The following is a 27,513-nucleotide window of genomic DNA, read 5'->3' on the forward strand; positions in this document are numbered from 1 at the left end:
TACAGTATTTCATCTCAGTTCTTGAGTATAGAAAATTGGTATTTAGTAAGAAATGCAAATCTTTAAATAAAATTGGTGCAAGGCATCTAAAAATTGTGCTATTCTGGCATAACATTGAAGATATAAATGCTCTCCAATGTGATATAAATACCCAGTGTTATATTAAAATAGGTATAATCTAGTACAGACATCATGGCCAATAATTAACTAATTGAGTTACATTTTTTTTTTTTGCCAAAGTGACTAGGATTGATCTAGGCTAAAGAAATACAACACCATACCATTATTTTAGTTGGAAGAGCCGCACCAAAAATCATGACAAAAAACATCGCAGAACTATAAGAAAATCCAGTGGTTTTCTGTTGTTATTGTTAATGACTTCTTGCTAAAAATTCAAGTAAGACAGTCAAATTGCTTGGAGCACTAAAAAAGCACAGCAGCAGTGTATGGTCTGCAATGATTTGAGAAACACTAAGAACATTCTTCACTGTTTCCTCATTTGCAGACTACTGCCTATCAAACACTATCTGAGAATTACAGAACTACATCTGTGTTCTTTACCAATCTTGAAATTATATTGTATTATAATATAGTCATGACACAAAGTGATGTCACACATAAAAAGGCAAACTGTATGTAATTTTAAAAACTAACTTTAAAATATGACTCTATTATCTGTGATAAAAAAAATCACATAAATATGTAAAATATAAAAATACATCCTAACATACTTTTACATAAGAACTAAAGTTTACCACTTTTAACATAAAAATTCTGAAATGGAACTAATAAAAAACAATTTTCATATGTACCACAGAGCAATAAGTTTAAATCAGACTATTTTGAGTTGTGTAGCCCTTTATTAGCAACTAAAATAGAAGGTATCTGTTGTACAATATGGGTAGTAATTGACTATAACTGGAGAATTTTATATTCTAATACAGATCATTTATAAATGCAACTTCTTTATTAAAAAGCTTCCACCCTTTTTGTTTGTTTGTGTACAATTTGCAAAACTATTCTGAAAGCAGAGTATATGTGCACAAGTCTGCAAAGAGTGCAAATTAGGATATGGTAAATGCTTTACAAGTTACTTTCAAAAAACTGACTGCCACAACTGTGCCTTTACATTGCCTGTTTTTTTTTGATCAAAATATTTTGATGCCAGCGTTCCTTCCACTGCTCTAAACTATAAAGCATTTTTTTTAATGAGTTGAAATTAAGGAAGGACTACACCTACTAGAAAAGAAGAGAAGAAAGTTCTATTAGTCTGAGGTTTCAGAATCCCCCCCAAACCAGGACCAGTATCTTGGTAAGGGTTAGGCTGGGACCCTGGACAGAGTATGAGTATGTGCAGATGGCATTCCTGAGGATTCAGAGCTTCAGTGAACCGTGAGTGCTCCAGCTGCATAACTCACTGAACTGTCTTGCCAGTTTCTACACTGGCTGGACTGGGCATAATTCAAAAAGGAAAAGCTCATATTCATTCCATTCTTCTGCAGCTCTGTGATAGCCTAGGAAAAGAAAAAAACTGGTTATGACAGACATCACAAAAAAAGTGAGCACTCTCTGAACGCACTGGTAGCTTAACTTTGTTCACTTCACAAACAAAGCCTAGATCCCTCCCACTCTACGTTTCTTGGATTTCTCATCACCTCACATTAAATAGGAAAAAGAATTCTTTATTTCATTCTCTCAAAGAACAAATCCTAATCTAGCTTGATAAATATCAGTCATCTTCCACTCTATCTTTCCCTGTATTTAATAAAGCCACTTAAAAAATAAAAAATTTTTAAAGCATAGTTATCTTTCTCTCTATTCGCAAAACCAAACCTTGGCCACTTCTGTCTTGAAATGTTGGGAGTGTTTTCTTTCTCTGACATTGATTAAATTTTAAACATATATAAATTAAGTACCAAATCTAAGAGGTATACCAGGAATTTAATCTAACTGTAAATTGGTTCATCATTTACTTTACTAAAATTTTACTTAGTGAAGTTTTATTTGATCCAATCCAAACTTTAGTAAATTAGTATAGATTAGTCTTGTTTAAATTTCAGAGATCAATTTAAGCCCTTAACAGACTCTTACAGTCAATACTGCTTAAGAGGAGACCTTTCCTAAAAATCCACAATGTACTATCTTTCAAATTACAGCACAGTAATGCTAGACCTTTAGGTTCCTACCCTAGACTATTCTAGACTACATTACCAATTCCATGATTTCTCTGCCTCTCCAAACAATGAGCCCATTATTCCTTCCTCTTCCCATTCCTGAGTACACATTTTCTTCTTTTTGAGTCTCACATTTTCTTCCAATTTCAGTTTTATTAGGGAAAAAATTAATATTATCTCTTTAGAAAGTCCAGTTAATCAAAAACTTCTGCCTCTTTACCAGTCTTTAAATGAAATACTATTGTCTTTGTTATAAGAAGAAAAACATACCATTTGCCTTGCTTTATTAAATTATCAATATCTAAAACTCAGGCACAGAATCTTCCACTTATTTTTTATGGAGTCAAGAACACTAAGTAAAACCCCCAAATTAGTAAGACCATATCTCTTGAAAGCTTATTTTGGTTTATATTTGTAAAGAGCATACTGGAACTGGCTAAGAGTCAAGAGGAAAAAATGGGTTTCAACTCTAAAAAACTCTCTGTATTTAAAAGAAAGTCTTGGCCAGTCATACAGTGATAAATAACCTTAAATTACCAAAACAATAAAATTTAGATTATCTTAAAGGTACTAGAAAGAAAATTTACTACATATACCTAAAACTAAAGCTAACAAGCTGTCACAGATGGTATCAATTAAGATATTCCAAAACATAATAAATGTTTTCTTAAAAAAAAAAAAAAACAAAAAAACAACAACAAGGCTTCCTAAGGATACTCACATTTAATAACACCCCAATGGGATGTCTTCCACATATAGTATTATGGTATTTCTTCAAGTAATTGCTAAAAGATACAGGATCTAATTGTTCTATAATACTCATACCCTAAAAAAAAAAAGAAAAAAAAAAGAATGAAAGAAAAAGAAAATAGGACAACCTATTATTTCCTAATTAAATTTAATTACATTTAAAAACAGCTACTTAAACCTAATGATCATAATTTTTCAATGAAGAAAACACATTACTTAGTGAAGTTGATACTTCACTCATTCATCCAAGGTAATCTCATTATAGTCAACTCTCAACAATACACACATTTTATTAACAAAAACATTTAATCCCCAGTTTAGTTTTCTCTAACCTCCTGGGATGTTTCTACACCACGTTCCCCAGTTGTCACTCAGCTCACAAATCCTCAAACATTTCAGGATTTTACATTTTTCATATGTGTGTGTGTACACACACGATTTATACAAGTAAACCTGTTATGAACATTTTTATACAAAATCTAAAATTAGATTTGATATATGGTTATTTTTCTCATGTCCATTATATTACTCATACCACTGACATAATCAAGAGCTGATTATAATTTTACTACTTCCATTACATATACTTAAATATCAACAGTGTGTAAGGCATTTTAATTATCAGTAATTATTTAGGTATGTGATAAATGACACCACAAACTAAGAAAATAGTTAATATATTTTTAATCAATTTAAAGCTCATAACAGACTGATATAAGCTTAAGCAAAATAGGTCTTTACAAACAAGCTGAAAAAATAAAAGTTCTCTCTCTCTTAAACTAGAATGTTTTGTTTTCAAAATTTTAACTGAGAGTCAAAATTTTTTAGACTACTATTGAAACGATCTCTGATTTGGACATTTGTTTACACAATTAATTCTGTACTCTGCAGATGCCTTCAAATGTGTTCATAATACATCGATATAGAGCAACTTTAACTCATCTGAATCAAGCAAATAAACCAATGATTCTAAACTCATCCATTCACTAACTACGTCACCTTATTTTCTTACCCAGGTAAAATACTTTATACTTATGTTCAATGAAGTGGATTAATATCCTCTGAGAGAAATGTAAATTGTGGTTTAACTAATGAATCAAGTGACATAATTGTGTCTTTTTTTAAAAAACATAATTTGTGTGTTTTTTAATTGTATTTTAACATTTTAACAAGCACAATGTAAAAGCATCTACAGTAATCAAATGAACACTCATCTGGAAAACGACAGCAGTTAGCAAGTGACATAGTACAAATACTGCAGTGGCAACATTTAAATCAAAAGTTAATTTTATAAAGAATCTTTCTTCAGAATATCCAAGTTTTTCATAAACATTATCATATTTTTCTACAAATATATCTGAAAGATAAGCCTATGTGTGTGTAGTCAACTTCTAACTTCTTGCACATCAATTAGCCACTCTCAAATTTATCCAAAACCAGTGTTTAATGCTAAGTTGGTTTTCTCCTGTCAACTAGGTGGCTTCCAGGTCAACATTCTCCTAGAGAGAAATATGAACTAATTTAAAAGTTAAACCTAAGATAAATGATTAGTATTATGATGTTGGTACATAGAAAATCACTCAATATGTTTCTACAGCAAATAATAATACAGAGATGGAGTTATAAATCTCTTCCATAAATATGAATAATCAAGGTCTAACTCCCTAAAGATGAAGAAACTATACATTAAAAAGGTTAAAAGCTTGTCTCTAAATTTCTAATCCTAGGCTCCTTCTCATTTACTTACTCTACTTCATACAGAATAGCAAGAGAAATATCAATAAATCTTTAATACTCGCACATAGCTACAAATGCTATACATCTTATAAAAGAATTTTCAAAGCTCCTGGATGAAGTCTAGGACAGCTTACCCTAAATCAAATCCACTTTGTAATACATTATGTAACATTAAAGGTACAATATGTACCTTAGTATTAAAATCTCAAAAGCACACTGCGAATAAATGTATCACATTTATATATATTAACATGAATAACTCAAAGAGAAAACTAATGATCACATTTGTAGAAGACAAAAAATTCAAAGTAAGTGGCCAAGAAATTTCACACAGAAAATATAAAATTATAAATGTAAAGAAGACTCTACTAAATAAAGTGTTCAAAATGAAGATACAATAGTTAAATTACAATACAGAAAGCAAAAAATTGAGGTAATGGAAGTTAAGAGATTAAATTTAAAATTTTAATTTCCTGAAGTGCATTATGTACCTACCAGGGCAAGAATCGATTTTATTATACTCAATTCTCTGACAAATACAACAGTTAAAAGGTATGCCTTTTTACAAATAAGGGATAGAGAGAAAAATTGAGGCATTTCTCATGAGTAAACCTCACCAACTAGAAAATTCATAAAGTATGCAAAAACAATAAAAACGATTAGTAAAACTGAAAATGGAACACCCATTAATTAACACAGAACAGTGACAAATAAGCTTTTGTATATATTTATGTTTTGATTCTAACAATTCTGAAACTACTATGACCAAAATTCAAAGAAGATAAAAAATGCCAGTTTGATGCTACTGCCCAAATTCCAAAAAGATGAAAAATAAAAGTGCTTCCCAAATATGCCTAAAGAACTCTTCTATTTCTTAAAATACTGGAAGAGATGATCAGTAAATCTAATGTCCAGGTGATAGAAAGCTTGGTAGGGCCTGGTATATTGAGAATTTGAACTTAATCTAATGTGATTAAGAACTTAATGAACTTAATCTAATAGGAAGCAATGAAGTGGGTCACCACCCATTCAGCTCTAAAATACAAGACATTATATCCAACTGCCTATCCATCACAATGACCATATGGGTTTCTGAGGAATTTAGCAGCTTTGACAAGAAATCCTCAGACTGAAAGCTAACTTCCTACCTTGAAGGGAAGAAGAGCAAAGGGAATCTATCATTGTGCTGACTCTCCAAGTAATAAGTGAAAGTTTGTAATGTCAAATCCTACCTGGTCATCCTAAACTGAACAGGCAGTTCACCTAGCAGAGCTGCAAATTCAGAACTCTAATAAGATAACAAAGGTCTTCCCTTTTTAAAAGTCTGCTGCTGCTGCTGCTAAGTCGCTTCAGTCGTGTCCGACTCTGTGCGACCCCATAGACGGCAGCCCATCAGGCTTCCCGGTCCCTGGGATTCTCCAGGTGAGAACACTGGAGTGGGTTGCCATCTCCTTCTCCAATGCATGAAAGTGAAAAGTGAAAGTGAAGTCGCTCAGTCGTGTCCGACTCTAGTGACCCCATGGACTGCAGCCTACCAGGCTCCTCCGTCCATGGGACTTTCCAGGCAAGAGTACTAGAGTGGGGTGCCATCGCCTTCTCCGTTTTAAAAGTCTACCTATATATAATATATTACGTAAATTTCATTTAATTTTAAATACTATTACCTAGAAATAATCTCCCTCTAAAGAAACAAACACCAAAAAGAGTAGCAAAACATTTTTAGAAGTCTTTGAGAAATAAGAACTGAACCATATCTTTCAATTATTAACACATAACTAAAACTATATTATCATATCATTAAGACTGTGGCCTTATTTTTTAAAATAAGGATACACATTTATGTTGGAGAGATGGGTACACATTTAGGAAGACAAGGTAGGGAAAGGAAATATTCTAGTTTCTTTAAGAGGTACCAAGATAAAATCTTATAATGAAAGAAATTTTATGGGGGAAAAAACCACTCTAAACACAGCAGTGGTAAGAACAAATGTACTAATAAATAGCCACCTTAAGGAAGATACTGTAAAACTAGTAGCAACTACTAAAGAAACGACCCGGCTAAGTTCAAGAGAAAGAAGTGTGAGGAGATAAATATGAACGATTTCACCTTCACAAGACTAACAGGAAGAAAAGAAGCTAAAGTTCAAAGTAAATAAAGTGACTATTATAAATCTGGAAGGAAAAGAAGCTAAAAAGATGACTACAATGACATTTTCAGATTCTCTCTGCCAAATCATAAATGCCACTAGTCATAAGGAAACACTGGTTTACATCAAAAGCAGTACAGAAAAATAACCTACAATCAAATATATATAAAATATGTATAAATGTGGCTGCTGTTTCAAGTATGTTATCTAAAAGGTTCACAGAAATCAATATCTTAAAATGTGCTCTACTTTGGTCACTATACAAACTGAAATTGCAACATACTAATTACCAAAAAACATGGCCAGTAGTCAGTAATATGTAAGGCTTTCAGAATCTACATCTCTTACAACTAGTTACTTTTTTCCTCTGAACTACAACATTTCAAAGATTCAGCTTGTTTTCCTATATATTTTTCTTTCCTTATGTGTTTTCTTCACATAATTAATTTTCAAGATATCTAAATGCTAGACATAAAATTCCTCCCGTCAAAAATCAGCAATTTTTCTTTTGATTTTGGAGCCTAAAAACTTCATTTTCTAACATTTTATTAACTATGTTTAAAAAGACTCTTCTGATAACAAAAAAGGCACCAAAACTTAACATAAGTTTCAAAATAAAATCTAAAATTTTATAATTTTATACTTAAAAATAATCTTTTCACTCTATCAAACTTTCCAAAGGTATAATTACAATTCAGAATTGCTAACATTTTTGCAATACTTGTATAGAAGTATCCTACTATATTCTCCTCTCAAAAGATTGATATATAGAAATTATGATATTAATTCTTAAATGAAAGAAACTTTACAACATAAAATGATATTCATAAAAAGGAATATACAGTAGGATATTCACCATTTGGTCACATAATCAATTAAGAAAACACACTGCATAAGAGCTGGCGTAATAGTGAGTGTATAGATATACTTACATGTATAAAATCATATATACATGAGTATATGTATAGAGCTAACCATTCTTGTTATTTTAATCCATTTATTCTAACTCCCAGAATGGATTTATAACTTGAATTAACAGCATGCTAATAAAAAAAAAAAAACAAAACAAAACACTTAAGAGCCCTTTGAAAATTATATAGACATATATTACATAAGTGTTTCAATAAATGGACCAAAAAAATCAAGTTCAAGTCAAATGTTATATCAACTATTAAATTCAAGTATATTAAAATGAAGCAAATATTCAATATTTATTCCGAAATTATATTCCAGGCTATTTAAATAAAAATTTTAAAGCTGACCTCCAATAATATTTCATATATAAAGTACGGTAGATTTGGAATTCAACCTAAAGCTTATTGGCTCTGCTGAACCAAAATTTGTAAAAGTTTCAAAGCCTAAGAAGTGAGCAGAAGAGGCAAAAAATTTCAGAAGTTACAAGAATCATGCCAATGGGTAAATGTGACTCTTCTTGCTCTCCCTCAAAGTAAGAAACCAGGGTCTAGTTATCCAACTGATCATACACATCAAGAAAGATAAACAAAGCTAGTCCTTTTAATATAACCTAAAAGTCAACAAAGTTAGAAGGCAGGCTAAAAGAAATGTTAAGTATAGATGTTTGTAATATACAATATACACATAGAACAACAAATAATATTACTTAAATATGTCCTCTATTCTAGAAAATTCCAAATGATGCTATTATGTTCAGTAACTTCAGAGCACCAGGTAAACCAATGTTTTGGGGAAACATTTCCCTTGTGCTAAAAGCATCAACTCACTGATTGATGAATTCTTACATTTGCAAAATTAAATGTTCTCTGATTAAAGTCCACAAATTACATAGCTGAGTAGAAAACAAAGGGTAAGAAAATGAATAGGAAATTCTGTTCTTTTTCAACAGATCAGGGTCCATAATAGGCTAGCTCCAACTCACCTTCAAAGCTGGTTTTGGAATACAGTTGTTTGGACTCTCTCCATATTATTAAAAGGGTATCCCCAGGGGCAGGTATGGGCAAGTCTATTTTGAGAAAGTTCCACAAGTGATTTCAGTTGTAAAGATGGGGTTGGGAATTACTACAGTAGACAATCCCATCTCTGCCTTGGCTTTGATTAACAACTACATGTTGAGAACTCCCAAACTTACTCCAGATCTCTTCTCTGAGCTCCAAACCAATACAGTTAATCCATTAGCAAAGCCCTGTGCAATACAAGAACTCAAATCTATGAACTTCTTTCCATCTTCACTAATACCACCCGGGTTCAAATTACTAGCATCTCCCCCCAAAACTCCTGCCAATGCCCACTGTTACTACTCCTGATCCTTTTGCAGAATCCATTCTCTATACAACCAACAAAGCAACCTTTAAAATAATTATTTTATTATTCCATCATTTCACTTCCCACTGTATTCACATAAATTTTCTATCCTGGAAGTTAAAGCCCTACATTATCTGATTCCTGGCCCACCTCTCTTACCTGAGCTGTATCATTCTTATCCCTATCTCCTATACTCCTATAACCCTGATCTTTTTCCCTTTCTTCTAACACACTAGCCTCTTCCCATCATAAGGCAGTTTTGTCTAGAATGTTTTCTTCCCACTTAGCTACTGAGTTTGTTCCTTCTTATCATTTATACCTCAATTTAATGTTCTTCCTCAGGAAGTCTTTTTCCAAGCATTCAATCTAAAGCAGCCTAGAATTACACACTTTTTCAAAACCCTGTTAATATTTTCTGCATAGCACACATCACTTTTGGAAACTAACTTATATACTATATCCTTGCTGCTGCTGCTGCTGCTAAGTCACTTCAGTCGTGTCCGACTCTGTGCGACCCCACAGATGGCAGCCCACCAGGCTCCCCTGTCCCTGGGATTCTCCAGGCAAGAACACTGGAGTGGGCTGCCATTTCCTTCTCCAATGCATGAAAGTGAAAAGAGAAAGTGAAGTCGCTCAGTCGTGTCCAACTCTTTGCGACCCCATGGACTGCAGCCCACCAGGCTCCTCTGTCCATGGGATTTTCCAGGCAAGAATACTGGAGTGGGGTGCCATTGCCCTCTTTAAAAAATATATATATATATATATATGTGTGTCTCCTCCAGATAGAATAAAATTTCTGTGAGATCAAGTGAGCTTATTTGTTGCCTTATTTTCACCAGTGCCTAGAACTTTAAATGCACTCAAAAATAATTGGTGAAAAGAAAATCCAAATGCTTACTTGCCTGATATCTCCACTTGGATGCCTTGCTATTTGTAAGAGCAAATATAACATATCCCTAATATTTGAATTTATGATCACCCTACCTTGTAAAAAAACTAGTCTTATCATCTTGTGATTATGACCTAAGTGAACAGAACAAAGACATAACCAGCAGCATAAGCCAGATAATTAAGAAACATCTTTTTTTTTTAATTTTTAAAAGATTTTTTTTATAAATTACATTCCATATACAATTATTACAAAATACTAACTCTACCCCCCATGTTGTACAATACATCCTTATAAGCCTATCTTACACCCTATAGTTTATACCTCCCACTCCCCGACCTATGTTGCCCCTCACCTCCTCCCACTGGTAACCACTGGTTTGTTCCCTATATCTGTGAGTCTGCCTCTTTTCTGTTGTATTCACTAATTTGCTGTATTTTCTGGAAGGAATTACCCTTGACACTTCCTTCTCCTCCAAGTTTTATCATCAGTCTGTCTGTAAAATATACTGGACACATCCACTCCGTCCCTCTCTTCCCCATCATCAACCCAACCAAATTACCATGTCTCACTTGGATTATCAAACTAGTCTATTCATTTCTCCTCCGGCCTCTGTCCAATCCATTTGCTGCAGTACAGCTATATGATCTATTCACATACAATCTTCTTCTATCACTTTCCTATTTGATATCCTTTAAACAGACTGTTCTAGATTCTCTAGCCTAATTTCTCACTCTCTCTCATCCACTCAGCCATTGATTTGACAGATATACACACTGAGTACCAAAAACAGCCTAATACAAAATAAAGATCTTGATCTCATGAAGCTTACAATCTAATAGAGGAGGTTTTCACCAACAAATAACAAATATTAAGTCACACAGTAAAAAGTGCTAAGAAGAAAAACAGAACAGGGTAAGGTTTTACACTGAGTGACTGAACAACAAAAGGTCTTAGAATGGTAGATTCCCAGATCGCTCAGTAGTTAAGGAATCCGTCCGCCAATGCAGGTTCGATCCCTGGGTCGGGAAGATCTTCCCTGGAAGGGAAGATCCCCTTGAGGAGGAAATGGCAACCCACTCCAGTATTCTTGCCTGGAAAAATATCATGGACAGAGAAACCTAGAAGGCTACAGTCCATAGGGTTGCAAAGAGTCAGACATGATTGAGCACATCATAGAAAGGTCTTAAAATAACTGTTCACCACAGAGGCTTAGTGGAAAATTGTGGGCATATTTCTAGATGCTCAAATGCTCCATCATGTCCAACTCTTTGCAATCCTATAGCCCGCCAGGCTCCTCTGTCCATGGAATTCTCCAGGCAAGAGGACTGGAGTGGGTTGCCATTTCTTATTTTAGGATATCTTCCCAACCCAGGGCATATTTCTGGGTTGTGCCAATAACCAGAAGATACTACTGGGGGATTTAGTGGGTGGCAACCAGGGATGCTGACTGTCCTGCAATACAGGACAGTCCCACACACAGGAACTGTTCTTATCCCTTAACACTTTCACAGCCTGGAGAATCCCATGGAGGGAGGAGCCTGGTAGGCTACAGTCCATGGGGTCACAAAGACGACTGAGCAACTTCACTTTCATGTCCATATATGAGAAAAACCTGCTTATAATTATCTACAGTCTTAACACCATTTTACATACAAACACAAAGATGTTTTGCATGATTTTAATATAGATTTCCCAAAAACAAACTATCATATTAAGTGAGGGAAAACTATACTTTAATTTACAGTTTTCCTATGAATTATTCACCATTTTAGAATTGGTGAATTATTCACTCACCCATGTAACTTGGTAATGTAAGTTACAAATATAAACATCTTTCAATAGATGTTTGTGTGTAGCTGTTGAATTAATGATACTCTGTAAGTATCTAACTACTCCACTGTCTCCTTGAATACAGCTGGTACCTGGGCATGTAACATTATCAAATATATATTAATTTAGTATAAATTACTTTCCTTTTATTTCTTTCTCAGATTACAATTAGGGTATTTGTTTAATTATGTACACAGAAAGATTATATTCACCAACTCAATCATTTTAAAAATATTTGCTGGGCCCCTACCTACGTTTCAACAGCTAGTCTAAGCACTTTGGATACATTCATAAAGAAAACATATATCCTTACATAAAAAATAAGTGAAATATTTAGTTTCTTAGAGGAAAAGTAAGGTGGACGGTGGATGCTGAAAGGGCGGAGTGTAAGATGTGCCAGTAGGCCTCACTGGAAGGGTGGAAACCGAGCAGTCATAAAGTAAGTGAGACAGTCCAGTGCAAAGGGCACAAGCTCTAAGCTAGGGCACATATATGGCATCACTGGGGAACGGTATGGAGACCGGCGTGTCCAAAATGCCTCCTAAACATCTTACATCTCTATATTGTAATGGCTTCTTTTCTAAGTCTACTGGATGATGAGACTGTAAGATCGATTGTAAATCAGAGATCATGCTTTCTCTTTTTAGTATCTTCAATACTTCATATAGTATTAGAATACAGTAAACACTCAATAACCATTTGCTTTATGAAGAAAATAAATGACATAGAACCAGAAAAGTTTTCTGAGGCAACTGAGAACTAAACCTCAGAATAGCAAGATTAGAATAGTAGCCAGAAAAGAATTAATTGACCAACATGACAATATAATAAGGCAAAAAAAAAAGTCAGTGAATTAAAATTCAAACAAAATTTCAAAGGCAAAAGTATTAGGCCATAATCGGATTTAAAGTAACATGATAAATTTAAATATGATAAAATCTCCTGAGTAACTGCATTTATTCCATTTGGCTTTTAATAAAATAATACTACTCAATATAATCTACTTATAGCTTCAGATCCAAAATCTTTACTAAAATGTATTTCTACTTTGACTAAATATTCTTATATTAAAACATACCCATAAAGTTTATCACAAACTGGCCAAGTTGATTTTAACAGATTACAGGTTACAGAGTTAAAGGTTGATAAGAGTTTAAAGATAATTTAGAGACTAAGTCTCTCCAAGTCTCTCATCTTAGAGATGACAAATTGAGGACTATAAAACTGAAACAATCTGTTGAAGATCAGAAAAAATTAGTGATATATTTGCTAGATTTAATATTCCATTATGAGTCGATACCAAAATGATCTGCATGTCTCTAAAACATTAAATATTATCTAAAATACTAAATATTAAAGCAAGTACTCTAACCACCCTATTTCAAGGAAAACTTGAGGTTTTGACTCAATATCCGCAGGATATTTGACTGTAGATTTTGAGGATATTTTGACTGTAGATTTTGACAGTATCTGCAGTTTTGACTGCAGGATCAATATCTACTGAATTCCTGGGCTAGTAAAGAATACAATAATGTTTTAAAATTCTAATTTAAAACAAATCCAAATTCCATTTAGGAAAACCCAAATGGCCAAAAAATAGAATTAAGTAATAAAATAAACTCAGAATTTCCTATGATTGTCTCTGCTTAACAGTAAGTAGTGGCATTAGTATCCTATTGTCCCTAAAACCAAGACATTTCCCAAATAGTATCTAAAATTTGTATCTAATTATTCAAAGCATAATTAATCAAATAAAATTAAGATGAAGGAAATCTCTACTAATAGAACAGGGATTATTTTATACTCAATATCACATGATTACAATATATATTTTGCACATTTAAAGATAGGGAAAGAATTATCAGCCCATTGTATACCTTAACATAGTAAGTCTTGAGTCACTAATCTGAAATTAAAGAAAAAAATCTTAGAGCAGTAAAACCCCACACCTGAAGGACTTACCATTTTATCTAGATGTTCAATGGATCTATAAATCTCCCCCTGGGATTCATCATAGTAACTGTAACGGAACCTTTGACCTTGAAACAAATATCATGTACAAAATAAAATAGGGAAAAATTAGAAGCTAAAAAGAAAGCAAGCGCTTACCAAATAATTTCAGTTCTCATGGAAGGCAAAGCACAGCTTAAGCCTCTGAGAGAATGATTCCCAAGAGCCCTTGTATGTAAAAATAAAAGGCATATTTGGGAAGGTAATGAAGAAATGATATATCATCAGTGTTTTACAAGGTTAAAAACTATTTCAAACTGTAAAACCTTAAAGTCACAAGCAATACAAAAGACTAAGGAGAAACAGTTTAAAAGTTAGAAGCATTGTTAAAACATATTATATCGGTCTATAATAGAAAGTAAACCCAAAGAACATGATTCAAGAAGATATGGCTTAAGGAAACTATCTCAATATAACAAATCAACGAAAGCTTGGCTTTTGTTGTACAAATGCAAAGATTTAATCTCTACTACAGAAAAAAAAAATGTAAGTCAGAGATATATGTGGCTTGTATAATTTTTATGATCTAAATTTTTAAAATTTATGTCACTGTTGCAAATGTTAGAAAACGATTAATACAAGTGCCTTTAAGTAGGATACACAAAAGTATAAATTTAACAAGTAAGTTCTACTCTGACAATGAAGTCTCAGTAAGGGTACAAGCACAGAACAGTCAATGTTTAGTTATTCTCCAAAGAACAAAGAGGGCAAATGGAAGAAGTTTAAAAAGGGAGAAACAAAAGGCTCAGGAAGTGAATTTTGCTTCCTACTATGTTCATATAAAAGCCAAAAGTTAAACATATTCATAATTAATTACAGATTATTATTCAACTGATGATGTTGTATTTCAGATATATCAAAACTTGTTTTTCAGCAATGCCTTTATTTTCAAGAACTCAATACTTTTATATTCCTTATTTTCAAAGATGCACCAAAGTGCAATTCTGAAGGCATTAGAGTACACTAATCGTGTACACACATACGATGCGTCTTTGTGCTGAAATTTTACAGCAAAGTTCACATAGCCAATTATTGTCCTCGCATCTGAGAAGATGGGTTTCTTTGACTGGATAATTATGATTTTTAAGTTTTCTATTTATCTCACTAAAAAATATCATTTTACAGATCACGAGCTATGTAAAATTATAAAACCCTTTGGATGTCCTTTTTGAGAGAAACCATACTTCACAGTTTTTAACATCTCATTAACTTGTTGATGCTGATCATCTCTGATAGTCACCTTTCTACAATATACCATATTTCCTTAGCTTTCACATATTAACTTTTCACGTACATTAACATGTATAACTACTCAATGTGGCAATTCTTATTTCCCCCCACTCCCCCACCGAGCACCATTATTAAATCAATATTGCATCTTACAATTCATGATATCCTAGAATCAAACAATAGGTTTCTGAGACAATTACCTGCATTTTGAATATTAACAACCTTTTCTGGTAAGCACTGGAAATTACTGTATGTTGCTATAACTATTAGATCTGTTACAGTCCTTGAACTAAAAAAATTCTTAAACAGTGACAACTCTATCACTCAGTATCTCTATATTAAACAATTCATCAGACATTTCCTTCAAAACTTAGAGTTAGGTACAGCTTTGTTTTTCTTTAAAGAATATATGTACTTACTCCTATCCAACACGCATTATATAATTTACCCTATTTTTCCTATTTGCCAGGCTGCTTTCAGAAGGTTCAAAGACAAATCTAAAGTCTACCGTAATAACTTAGTGATTCAATTCACTGGTACTAAATTTCGACTTTTATTGCAAAGTTCTTTAGATAAAGCTGCCTCACATCATGTGTGAAATGAATAAACAATCAAATAAACAATCCTGGACAAGAAAATGCTAGCGCACTGTCACTGTAGTTAGCCCACGTGCCTAGAGAACTGGACGTGTACTGGGCAGTCGGAAGACTGTGTCCAGATGCAGCAGAGGTGGGATGACGTATCCTGCTCCGCTCTTTGAACCTGAGCTGCTTCAGGTTTATACTAATACATTCTCTTTTTCTTACTTCTGACAACAACTGTTAGTTTTAGTTGCCAATAATCCCTGTTACTGGGACATAATTGTCTTATCTCAAGATGGCCACTCTCAAGTGCAGAGAAAAATGTGTGTACTTTGTGACATTTGCTATTCAAAAGTCTTTTCTACTTATTTTCAATTTTAGAGCTGCTGTTTCAAATTGCTGAAGTTGGTTAAACCTGCCCTAATCATACATCAAAAGTGTAAGTATATTTTAAAATGCTACCTTATTCATATGGACCATTTTCAATGTAACATTCACTTAAAAACTACTTCTGAAGACAGAAGTACACAGAATGTTTAAAATAAGTTAAAATACTAAATCAACATATGATTTAGTAAGAATGACAAAATACAAAGAAAATCAATGAGCAAATGTTTTAATATTTTGTTATCTACTTTTTGCTGTTTTAGTAGCCATCTCGAAATTAGTAGCTGAAGAACTGAATAGAAATATTTGATAAGCACTAAAGAATTTCTGTTAAGAAGCTAAATTCACACTTCTATAGCTACTACATTGAAAAAAGTATCTTACTTGTAACAGCTCAAACTGTCTCATGATAGTTTAATTATACAAACATTTCAAAATTACTTCAGTAATTCATTCTGGTCAACACACTTAGAGAAAGCATCAAATTTAAAGTAAATAGTTGCCATTATCCTAGCCTAAATGCATTAATATGTACATATGTATGTATGCATATACATGTGAAAGCACATGAGTACACACACATAACAACTTTACTTAAACACCATTTGGAATTTGAACTCACAAGATTTTTTTGCTTCCAATTATTAAAAATAAAGTTTATCAAGATTTTATTTACTAAGAAATAAAAGAAACGACACTAATACAATACACTGCTCATTAATGCACCTTCAAATATTGCTCATTTAAAATATATTATGATTTCATGTACCTCATGAGTTTTGTTTCACAGTATTTCTAACATTCAGTAAAGCTTATGCAGCTAAAGTGAACAAATACGGTTGCCTATGTGCCTGGAGAACTGGACGTGTGAACTTTTATATAAGTATGAATTAAGCATATCACATAGTAAGAGAAAATTACTTACCTGAAACTTATCCTTTCAGAAGGTACACTGGGAAAATGGATTCTTTGAGCCCCTGTTTCAACTCCAAGTATGAGCTTTCTAGCTTTAAGAGCCATTGACACTGCCCCTAGGGGCAGCACAAGCTTTGGAACTCCCCTAGTGAGTATGTCAGTAGTTTCTTCAGGTGCCTTCCCTCAGTTCTTTTCAAATTCAAAAGATGAGAGGAAAAATAACCCAAGAAAAAAATCCTGTAAAGCAGAAACCTTACTCTTTGAGGGAAGGAGGGTAGCTCATTTGTGAATCCATTCCAGAGCACGCTTTCTGAGAAAAAGAAATACAGGTAAGTAATTTTCCCATCTCCAAAGGTGACTGGTGATTAATGAGTGGATTCACAGAGTGTGGAGAGTAAGCTCCAGGGATGTCTGTTTAACACACAACAGTCAACTAATGAGGACAAACACAACAATGAATGGCACAAGAACCAACACTGCTTTTGAAATACCTCAAAACAGGAAGTAAAAAAAAAATTAACTATCTCAACATTAAGCTATATGCTAGATTGCAGAAATAAATAATGAGCTTGGAAAGTTGTTCTATAAAGCCCCCAAAAGATCAGTGAGCAAGACAGACTTGCTGATGTATGTCCAGGAAAAACTGTACTATTATACATTTACTTAATCACTTTATATGTTTAAATATTTGAGTTCAACCTCACAACACCTTGAGATAAGACTATTAGACCATTCTACACTAAGGACCTAAACTAGGGACATTTAATTGAAATCACTACCAAAGAAAAAATGTTTCATAAAGAAAATATTATCTAAGTAGCATCAAATAAGGTATTCATTTTTATAAGCAAAATACTATAGTCCTTTCATTCTGAAGTCTTAGTTACAATGTAAAATTATTGGCTTTCTCTCAAACTCGCAAAAGATCAAAACCCTAAATATGTGAAATCACTATGTACCAATATTTGAGAAGACAAATATGATATCTTGAATAAGATATATTTCAGGAATTAGCTAATTTAAATCAATTTAAATATTTAGAAAATAGTAATACCATCATACCCAAGAGACTAACAACAGAAAGGGAGGAGAATATGAATAATCATATACTAATACATATTAAACTAGAAATGCCAGTTTTAATAAGTGGCATGTATTTATTAAAAACTATGTAAATATACAAATGCAAGTTTACAGATAAAAATCCAAACCTGCTGAAGTGACTGTAGTATAAACCTTATTCATACTGTAACAAAATAATTTATCATTAACTTTAACCAAATAAATTTACTGAAACTGATTTGAAATTAAAACTATCCTTTAAAAGGAAAATTATCTAATAAACAGAAGTGTGAATCCACTTTAAAGAATCAACTTCTGTTAGATCCAGTTTCATTTAGAAACTTCTCAGAAGTTAACTGAAAGTTATGTTAATGAAAGCTGTCAATAATCTAAATTTCAAAGTATAAAGTTCAGGATGATCAGGAAAAAGCAGATATTAACAGAATATATGGGAAAGAGCAAAAATAAAACTCAGGAAAACAGAATACAAATTCTACTAACTAGAAAAACTAAAAAGTCCTGACCACAGATCAAATTCTCTATAACGGAGCCCCCCAGCAGGGTGTGGAGCTTGGGAAGTGCACAGGGCACGGGGACACATGGCTTGACCGTGATAGAGTCAACTACCAGCAGCACATGTCCTTTCTCTTACGTTACTCCTCCTGATACTCAAATAGTATCAGAGAAACACCATCTGGGGCTCCCCAAAAGCAGGGAGATTCAAATGAGGGGACAGAAAGACAGGGCACAACAGAATCTAGGTTCCAAACTGTCCCTTTGCTTGTCTCACCCAAAAAGAAAAATTGAGAGTATTTTAATCAATTTTTTTCTTTCTCCAATATCTCCTTCAAGTCTAAACAAGAGCTAAGTGGGATCAGAAAGATCAATCTCTTTAAAGCAAACCACCCCTTTAAAAAATTTATTTTTACAATGGACATTGGCTAACAAATAAGGTTGACAAGGCAAAATTCTTCCAGTTACACACATATAGGTCTCTTAACTGTCTCTATCATCAAGTTTTTCATTTTATTTTTCACAGAACCCAGACCGAATATAAAGAGAAACAACCACTAGAAATAAAGATGTCGTTACTGCCAGTACTCTAACATATTATTTAACAGCAACAAGAAAAAAATCCCACTGTATATATCTGAGCAATTGGTCAACTGTACCATCATCAAGTGACTTCTCTTAAAGAAAAAAAAACAGCTATTCAGAAATGTGAAGTGTATTAAGAGCCTAACTCAATGAAACTTTTAAGATCTCTGAATACTTTAGAAAATTAATCTTTCCTGTGAAATGATTTTGAATTCAGTATTATCATTACTTAAGCATGATAAAATCAATCCACATAGTATCATTAAAACAAGAAGAAACTAAGTATTGTAGTCATGAGAAAAGGCTAGATTTTTGAGATGGAAATTACTGTTCATCCATATAGGAAAGAGGACCAATGCCACTAGAGCATGAATTTCAAAAATATGAAATTTATTTTCTTTAAGTAAACACAGTTCAACCCATAACTAGCCAATGATTCATATTATTTCAATAGGCATGTAATGGAGAAAATGAAAACTTATTTTACAAGAATGACAGTCATTATTACATTGTAGAAAGGAGTCTACCAATTTTGGAATAGTGTCCATGTAACTCTTTCCACTTACCCCCAAACCTCCATCAAATTTCCTAACAAGAATTAGTACAGTGCTTTCCATAAGTACAAAGTAAGCATTTAATGAGCATTATTAGCGACAGTTATACTGAAAAAATAAACACTTGGAAAGGTTCTATTACTTAACCACTAAATGTAAATATAAATATGTTTTAGTCATTTGACAATTCCAATAGCTAACATTTACCAGGCTTTGGAAAGTTTGACTTCTTTTTTGTAATTATAACCAGAAAATTCGATCCTGCAATTTAAATTCCAAAATTTTCAAGAAATCAGTAGATTAAATGGCCTAAATAATTTTCTGAAGATTTAAATAGATACAAAACAAAATTTGTTTTTCTCTCTCAACATTCTACTTAAATACAGTAGCGGACTAGGATTTGCTTTATAATCACCAATGAGGTAAAAAGGATGAGTTCACACAAAAGCAACATTAAAGCATCTACTCGTCTTTTAAGTGGATTTATGTTGTGGTTGTACTATACCAACACTGAGGGAGAGTCCAGGCCCTGAAGAATACTATCATATCAGGGAAGTGAATTATTTAAATCACAAAGTGATTTTAAACAATTCAAAGAGCCTTAAAAGTGAAGAGGAAGGGACACATGCTTTAGGAACTTTAAATTTCTAAAACATGCTTTATTCATAATACTAAGAAAAATAGCTTCTTCCCCCGCCCCCAATAATGATACTCTTTAGTTTTATTACTAAACTTCAAAATCCCCAAGAAAAGAACCCTTTCAGATCTAAGTAATACACTTATATCCATAAAAAATAACTTCTGCCAAAGGTAGCAAACCAACTAGCAAACAGAATTAATTATTAAAGAACCCTGAGAGGCGAGGTAGCAGACAGAGCTACTTGCATACCCTAAACTAAGGCTTTCAACCTCAGCACTAGCGACATGTGGGCAAGATAATCCTGTACGTTATAGGATGTTTACCTAACAGCTCCTAACAGCTTTGCTGGACTCTACTCATTAGATGCCAATAGCATCCCCACCTCCTTCCCACTCCAGCTATGAGGACCAAAACTGTCTCCAGGCTTTTCCAAATGTCTCCTGCGGGGATAATCAGCCCCAGCAGAGAAATCAGTGATAACAAAATATTTATCTATACCATTAGGAAGAATGGTTCTCTTGAACTGAAATCTCAAGGCCACACACAGTGCAGCATGATGTAAGAGAAGAAGAAACCAGCCTATCCAGGCCTGATAAATGTGGAATCAACTCTGGCAATCAATGACAAGACATGTAAAGGCCAGGGTTCCCTATAGCTCATTAAGGGTGTTTTTCTGGCCATTATGTAGCTTAAAATTTAAGGTGTTGAGCCTTATGTTTTCACCATAATCAAAGAAACAACTGAAGAATGAACAGATATTGGCATCCTTAAACCATTAAATCAATGAGTCAAAGAGTGTCCTAAAAGGAACAGGATTCAGAAACATTCTATCACAGTAATGGATAAATAGAACAAACTGTATCCAAAGAATTCAAGAAAAAATTTTAACTAAAAGAGGCATCCATAAACATCTCACTTCCTTTATGATCTATTCATTGTGAAGCTTCCTTATTTTTTTTAATTCACAATAATAACAAAAATCTCTTCGAAGTTCTTATGCTTATGAATCAGTGAAGACCACAGTGCTAATAGCTAACATGTTACAATCTTTGGAGGGTACTTTGAGGTATAATCTTTGGAGGCAACTATGGGCAAAAATTAAGCACCAAAGGCAAAAAGAGAAAGAAGAAAGGACTAATTACAAGAAAAAATGTGGAGCAAGACTGGCATAGCACACAGTGCTCTTCTTCGTTCTAAAGAACATTTGTTTTATCTGCCAAAAAACTCACTTCAGAGAATTTATCACACAGCTCTACCTAGAAATGGGGTTAAAAGATCTTAACTCCTACTAACCTAAGTGTCTAAGCAAGGATGCCCTCACAGTGTGAATCCAATTATACCAGTCGCCTTTGGAAATGTATCCATAATCCCCTATTACAATCTCATCCTTTTTAAATGACCAAGAGTTTTTTATTCACCTTTATATATTATTGCTAAAAGTGTAACTTTCCAAGGAAAGTGATAAATAACTGAAGATAAGAGCTGAGAATGAAAAGATACCTTTAACCACAAGTACATAATTTCTACCATGAAATGTTAAAATCTAGAACTTACCCCAATGGCAGAAATCAGAAGAAACCACAAAGAGATTACTAGGATCCGCTAGGTATTTACTGAAGAGTTTTCCGAATTCCTGTTCTTTTGACTCACTCAGAGCTCCAACCAATACAGGAATAATGGTAAACTCATCCTTATGGCTTAAAGAAAACAGAAAAAAAAAAAAAAAAAAGTCATTTAAGAAATAAAATAAAAATAGGTTTCCAATGCTTGGCACTAAAAAGTGGAACATTTATTAACAGTGGTATGGATAATATACATAATGTTGTTGAATCCTTAAAATCTATAAATTAATATTTAAAGAAAACCATTCAAAAATGAGAGGTACAGAATATTAAAAATATCTATGTAAATTACAGAAATGTACACTAGTTCTTTAGGTAAAGCAGCTATTTTACTACTAACAATATCATCAAATATAAAAGTAAGCTCATCAAATCACTATCATCAATCTTCTCAACTACCCAAAAAAGCTACAATCATCTCTGCCCAATGCTTCTGCAGTTTAAAAGAGCATTAAATTCTTCCTTACTTAATTCTGATTGTAAACACCACCATTTCTGGCACTAGCTCTATAAACCTGCCAAGTGAGACCCACAAAACTTATCTTGGCTCCCAAAAGATTCACCAGCTACACCTCACACCTAAACTAATTAAACAGATACAGGACAGTCTAAAGATACAACTCAAATTTCACTGGCATCTAGGATGGACATAGAATTCAAGGAAATAGGTATTAATTTCTGGCAGCAAGAAAAAGATACCACGCCCATCCACAATGTCTATAGCATATTTACAAGTCCCTTTTTCACTCTACAGATTGAAAGATTTATGGAAAAGGAACAAAGCAAATTAAGAATAACCGTGACGGGCTATAGAGACAGACCTTTAAAAATTTTCATTGTAGTGAAATTTAATTTACATATATCCAATATTATTTACATTCTAAATGACCCCAGATTTGACATTGTAGAAACATGACTCATGCTTGTCTGACTTGTTGTGAACAGGACTTAAAAAAAAAAATTCTTATGATAAATGGCTTTTAATATGATACTCTGGCACTTAATTGATGTAGGACAAACAGAATTTATAGAAGGGTCTGTAGAAAAAAAACTAGGTTTAAGTACAATGTTAGCTCAGCTTCATAAAGCTAAATTCAGGGCACCCAAGCGCCTCCCCCAAAAAGGCCCCCTTACCCTTGTCAATTGCGAAATAAACAGATCATACAGATCTCCAGTCCCTCTGCAATGCAGGGGCTTCTTGGGCAGAATCTGCATCTATGGAGTAAGAAAAAAACAGGAAGCTGGCAGAGGAAGCTGCCATGGGATATCTCTTTCTATGATTCTTACCACTGTGCTTCACAACTGCGTGAATGAATAGGGGCTTTTCAGTAAGGTAAGAGTGATTATCATATGAAAGAAAAGAATTTGCAAAAAATTCAAGAAGATTGTTATGAGTTGTTCTAACTTCAAGCACTACCTACATAAATAAAAACACTAAGATCATTAAAATGACACAGTAGGGAAGCAGAGTATAAAAAAACAAGAAGTCAGAAGAAATGGGTTCAAGTACTATCTCTATCACATATAAACAAATGTTGAGTGCAAAGGTAAGTTACTAACCTAAAAATTTATCTTATTTGCAAAATGATCATAATTACAATGTCTGATTCATAAAACTGTTACAAATTGAGGAATACTGTAAGAAAAGTACTTTGTCAGTGTTGGTTTACTCTGGAGAAACATCACAAGTCTACTCTGTAAGAGCCACCAAACCACTCAGTTAACCTCAGTTTGAGCTATCTATACAGGGGTAAAAGTCTCATACTACTGAGAAATCCAACCTTTGAATTAAGATTCATCCATCTACCTCTTTGCCATTTCACTTTTTAAAAAATTATTGTTACTTCTGTTCTCTATCCCCACAAGGCATAAATCAAAGAAGAGAGAATTTGGCTTTGAACTGTAACATTCCTATGAAAAGTCCAGAATCCAAGTTGTGAAGCTGGTCTTCCCTAGCAAAGGAGTATAAAATCTTGCCCTCAAAGAACAATTATAAAACTGAATAAAACTGTCCAAAAAACAACCATTTTGTGCTCTGAAAATCAAGCAAAGGCCAAAAAAATACAATGAGAAGAGTTAATTCCTGAAAAATAAAAAAAACCTTTTTGAGAAGAACACTGCAAGCCTGGCGCCTTACCAGGAACTGCCTCAATCCTCCGTCCTTCAACATTATGGTAAATGCAAGGTGAGGCTGGCTATGAAAAACCAGCAGCTTCGCTGTTGAAGGGGGCTGACTTTGGCTTGGGGCAGAAAGCAGAATACGCACACCCAGCAGGAAACAGAAAATCCTGCCACTTTTGTAGCCTGAAATGACCACACCATTTGAGGTAAGTCACAAACCTGAGGACTACCTAGAAATCTAACAGGGAGGTCCTGGGAAGGAGAGAGCCATATAGGGACAGGATAAACTGACAAGTTCTGAGAAGATGCGCCGGCTGAACAGGAGGCAGCACATGTGTGCAGGGGAGGTCCAGAAGGCTGAAGCTCCACCCAAATGCCAGGGAACCGGGAGGATGAGAGCAAGCACAAAGGCGAGTGGAGACCTGAGGGACAATAAGCTCTTATACATCCCTGGCTGCCTGGAAACAAGGGATGCACACAAGCACTGGGAGACCAGAGAAGACCCAAGAGAAAGTAAAGGAGGCAAACTTGAAAACTTCTAATCTTCTCCCCAAAACACTCAAAACCCACCAGCACACGGTGAAAGCTACATAGGCTCATGGTATTTAAACACAGCTTCCAAACAAACAGTAGCTAGCACTAAGCAGTGCAGACACCAGGGTGAACGCTAGAAAGTCAAGGTAAAAACAAGTAAGAATGATTTAAAAGCTGAGGAGATGTATCAATAGCCAAACACTGGAACAAAGATTCTGCATACAGAGTCTATGAAAGTTACTTTTTTAAAAAAATGAGGGCTTCCCTGGTAGCTCAGCTCCTATACCTCCCACCTGTCAGTATAGGAGGTACCAGTTCAACAGTTGGTCCAGGAAGATCTCACATGCCTCAGAGCAACTAAGTTTGTGTGCCACAACTACTGAGCCTGTGCCTGGAAGCCTGGGAGCTGCAACTATTGAAGCCTGCACACCCTAGAGCCTGTGCTCCACAAGAGAAAGCACTGCAATGAGAAGCCCATGCACCACAAAAAGAGCAGCCCCTATCTGCTGCAACGAGTAAAGCAACGAAGACCCAGCGCAGCCAGAAATAGATGAATGAATGAATGAAACCATCACCACTATCATCTGAAGAAAAAAATTAATAAAATTACAATAAAGTTGCTATAATATACTGTACTATGTAAAAGTTCAGTTTCAAGGAAAAAAAAAAATTCTGAGCCAAAGAACAAGGAAACTGTAACCCATTCTTGGGAGCAAGGAGAAAGCTAGCAGAAGCTGTATTCAAGTGGAATCAGATATTAGATTCAGCAGACAGATTTTAAAAGTTATCATGTGCTCAATCACTCAGTTGTGTCCGACTCTTTGCAGCCCCATGGACTATAGCCCGCCAGGCTTCTCTGTCCATGGAATTTTCCAGGCAAGAATACTGGAGTGGGGTATCTTTTCCAACTCCAGGGGATCTTCCTGACCCAGGAACTGAACCCCCATCTACTACACTGGCAGGCAGATTCTTTACCACTAGCGTCACCTGGGAAGCCCCTAGAGTTATTATAAATATGTTCAAAGAAATAAAGGAAACTATGCTTTAAAAAGTTTAATGTATCAGTTCAGTTCAGTTCAGTCACTCAGTCATGTCCGACTCTTTGTGACCCCATGAATCGCAGCACACCAGGCCTCCCTGTCCATCACCAACTCCCGGAGTTCACTCAGACTCACGTCCATCGAGTCAGTCATGCCATCCAGCCATCTCATCCTCTGTTGTCCCCTTCTCCTCCTGCCCCCAATCCCTCCTAGCATCAGAGTCTTTTTCAATGAGTCAACTCTTCACATGAGGTGGCCAAAGTACTGGAGTTTCAGCTTTAGCATCAGTTCTTCCAAAGAAATCCCAGGGCTGATCTCCTTCAGAATGGACTGGTTGGATGTCCTTGCAGTCCAAGGGACTCTCAAGAGTCTTCTCCAACACCACAGTTCAAAGGCATCAATCCTTCGGCACTCAGCCTTCTTCCCAGTCCAACTCTCACATCCATACATGACCACAGGAAAAACCATAGCCTTGACTAGACGAACCTTTGTTGGCAAAGTAATGTCTCTGCTTTTGAATATGCTATCTAGGTTGGTCATAACTTTTCTTCCAAGGAGTAAGCATCTTTTAATTATACAATGACTACAGCAAATATCAACAAAGAAAGGTAAACCATTAAAAAGAACCAAAGGGAAATTTTGGAGTTGAAAAGTATAACTGAAATGAAAAATTCACTATATGGTCTGAAGAGGAGAATCAATATTACATAAAGAATCAGTAAAATTAAAGACAAAATAAGTTATCCAATCTGAAGAACAGAGGGAAAAAAAGACTGAAGAAAAATGAACAGAGCAGTGGAGACGTGTAGACAACATCAAATACAAGAGGATACACACACTGAGAGTCCCATAAAAGTTACAGGAAACAAGTTAGAAAAAATAATGGCTGAAAACTTTCATGAACCATTTATCTAGAGATCAAAAACACTCAACAACCCAAAGTAGGTAAGTATAACAAGATTGCCAACCTAGATACAGAACAATGAACTGATGAAAACCAAAGACAAAGAGAAAAATCATGAAAGCAGCAAAAAGAAAATGACTCATTACCTACAGGATAGTCTTTTCACAAATAGTATTGGGATAATTGCATAATCCATAGGACAAAAAGTGAAGTCAGACTTTTACCTCGTACCATACACAAATTGGATCATAGACACAACTATATTATAAGCTAAAAGTGTAACACTCTGAGAACAGGGTTCAGCAAACATCTTTTGAAATGGGCCATACTTTAGGTTTTCTGGGCTACACAATCTCTTTAGAAACTACTCAACTGCTACTGTAAAAAGAAAGCAGCCACAGCCAATAGGTAAATGAATGGGTGTGTCTATGCTCCCATAAAACATGACAATAACAAGCTAGATATGGTCTGCAGGTTGTGTTTGCTGACCATGTTCAAGAAGAGAAAATCTATGTAACCCTAGATTAGGCAAAGATTTCTTGATATCAATAGTGGAATCCATACAAGGAAAAAAAGAAAGAAAGAAACTGAATCCATCAAGAACATTTGCTCTTCAATAAACACCATTAAGAAAACAAACAGATAAGACATACCATGGGAAGAAATCTTTGCATATCAATAAAAAACTTATGTCCAGAATACAAAAATCTCTAATAACTAAGTAAAAAGATAAATTATCAAATTAAAACTAGGGCAAAATATATGAACAGACATTTCACAAAAGAAGATACACAAATGACTATCATATGAAAAGTTGCTCAAATTCATAAGTCAGTGGGGAGATGGCAAACTAACACCACAGTCAGCTGACACTACACATCTGTCAGAAGAGCTGTAATGTAAAGACTGACAATACCAGGCATTAGCCAGAATATGGAGAAACAGAACCCTCATGCTTTGTTCCCTAGAATATAAAATGGTGCCATCACTATGAAAAACACAGAC

General features: G+C 34.3%; 1 protein-coding gene across 4 annotated transcripts in view; it reads right to left on the reverse strand.

Annotated features, from left to right (window-relative positions):
* Nucleotides 1-840: 840 nt before the first annotated feature.
* Nucleotides 841-27,513, reverse strand: part of MEMO1 (mediator of cell motility 1) — a 114,158-nt gene continuing 87,485 nt past the window's right edge. For 3 of the 4 annotated variants that reach the window (XM_025260846.2, XM_044925795.1, XM_025260847.2), the window contains 4 exons: nucleotides 21,842-21,984; nucleotides 13,773-13,849; nucleotides 2,896-3,000; nucleotides 841-1,514 (listed from right to left, as the gene is read on the reverse strand). In XM_025260846.2, the coding sequence (XP_025116631.1) occupies nucleotides 1,383-1,514; nucleotides 2,896-3,000; nucleotides 13,773-13,849; nucleotides 21,842-21,984 (457 nt within the window). In that variant the 3' untranslated portion in view covers nucleotides 841-1,382. The remainder of the gene's footprint in view (nucleotides 1,515-2,895; nucleotides 3,001-13,772; nucleotides 13,850-21,841; nucleotides 21,985-27,513) is intronic. The other variant, XM_044925796.1, reaches the window with a different exon arrangement.

The sequence above is a fragment of the Bubalus bubalis genome, chromosome 12 (assembly GCF_019923935.1).
Source record: "Bubalus bubalis isolate 160015118507 breed Murrah chromosome 12, NDDB_SH_1, whole genome shotgun sequence".
Lineage (NCBI taxonomy): Eukaryota > Metazoa > Chordata > Mammalia > Artiodactyla > Bovidae > Bubalus > Bubalus bubalis.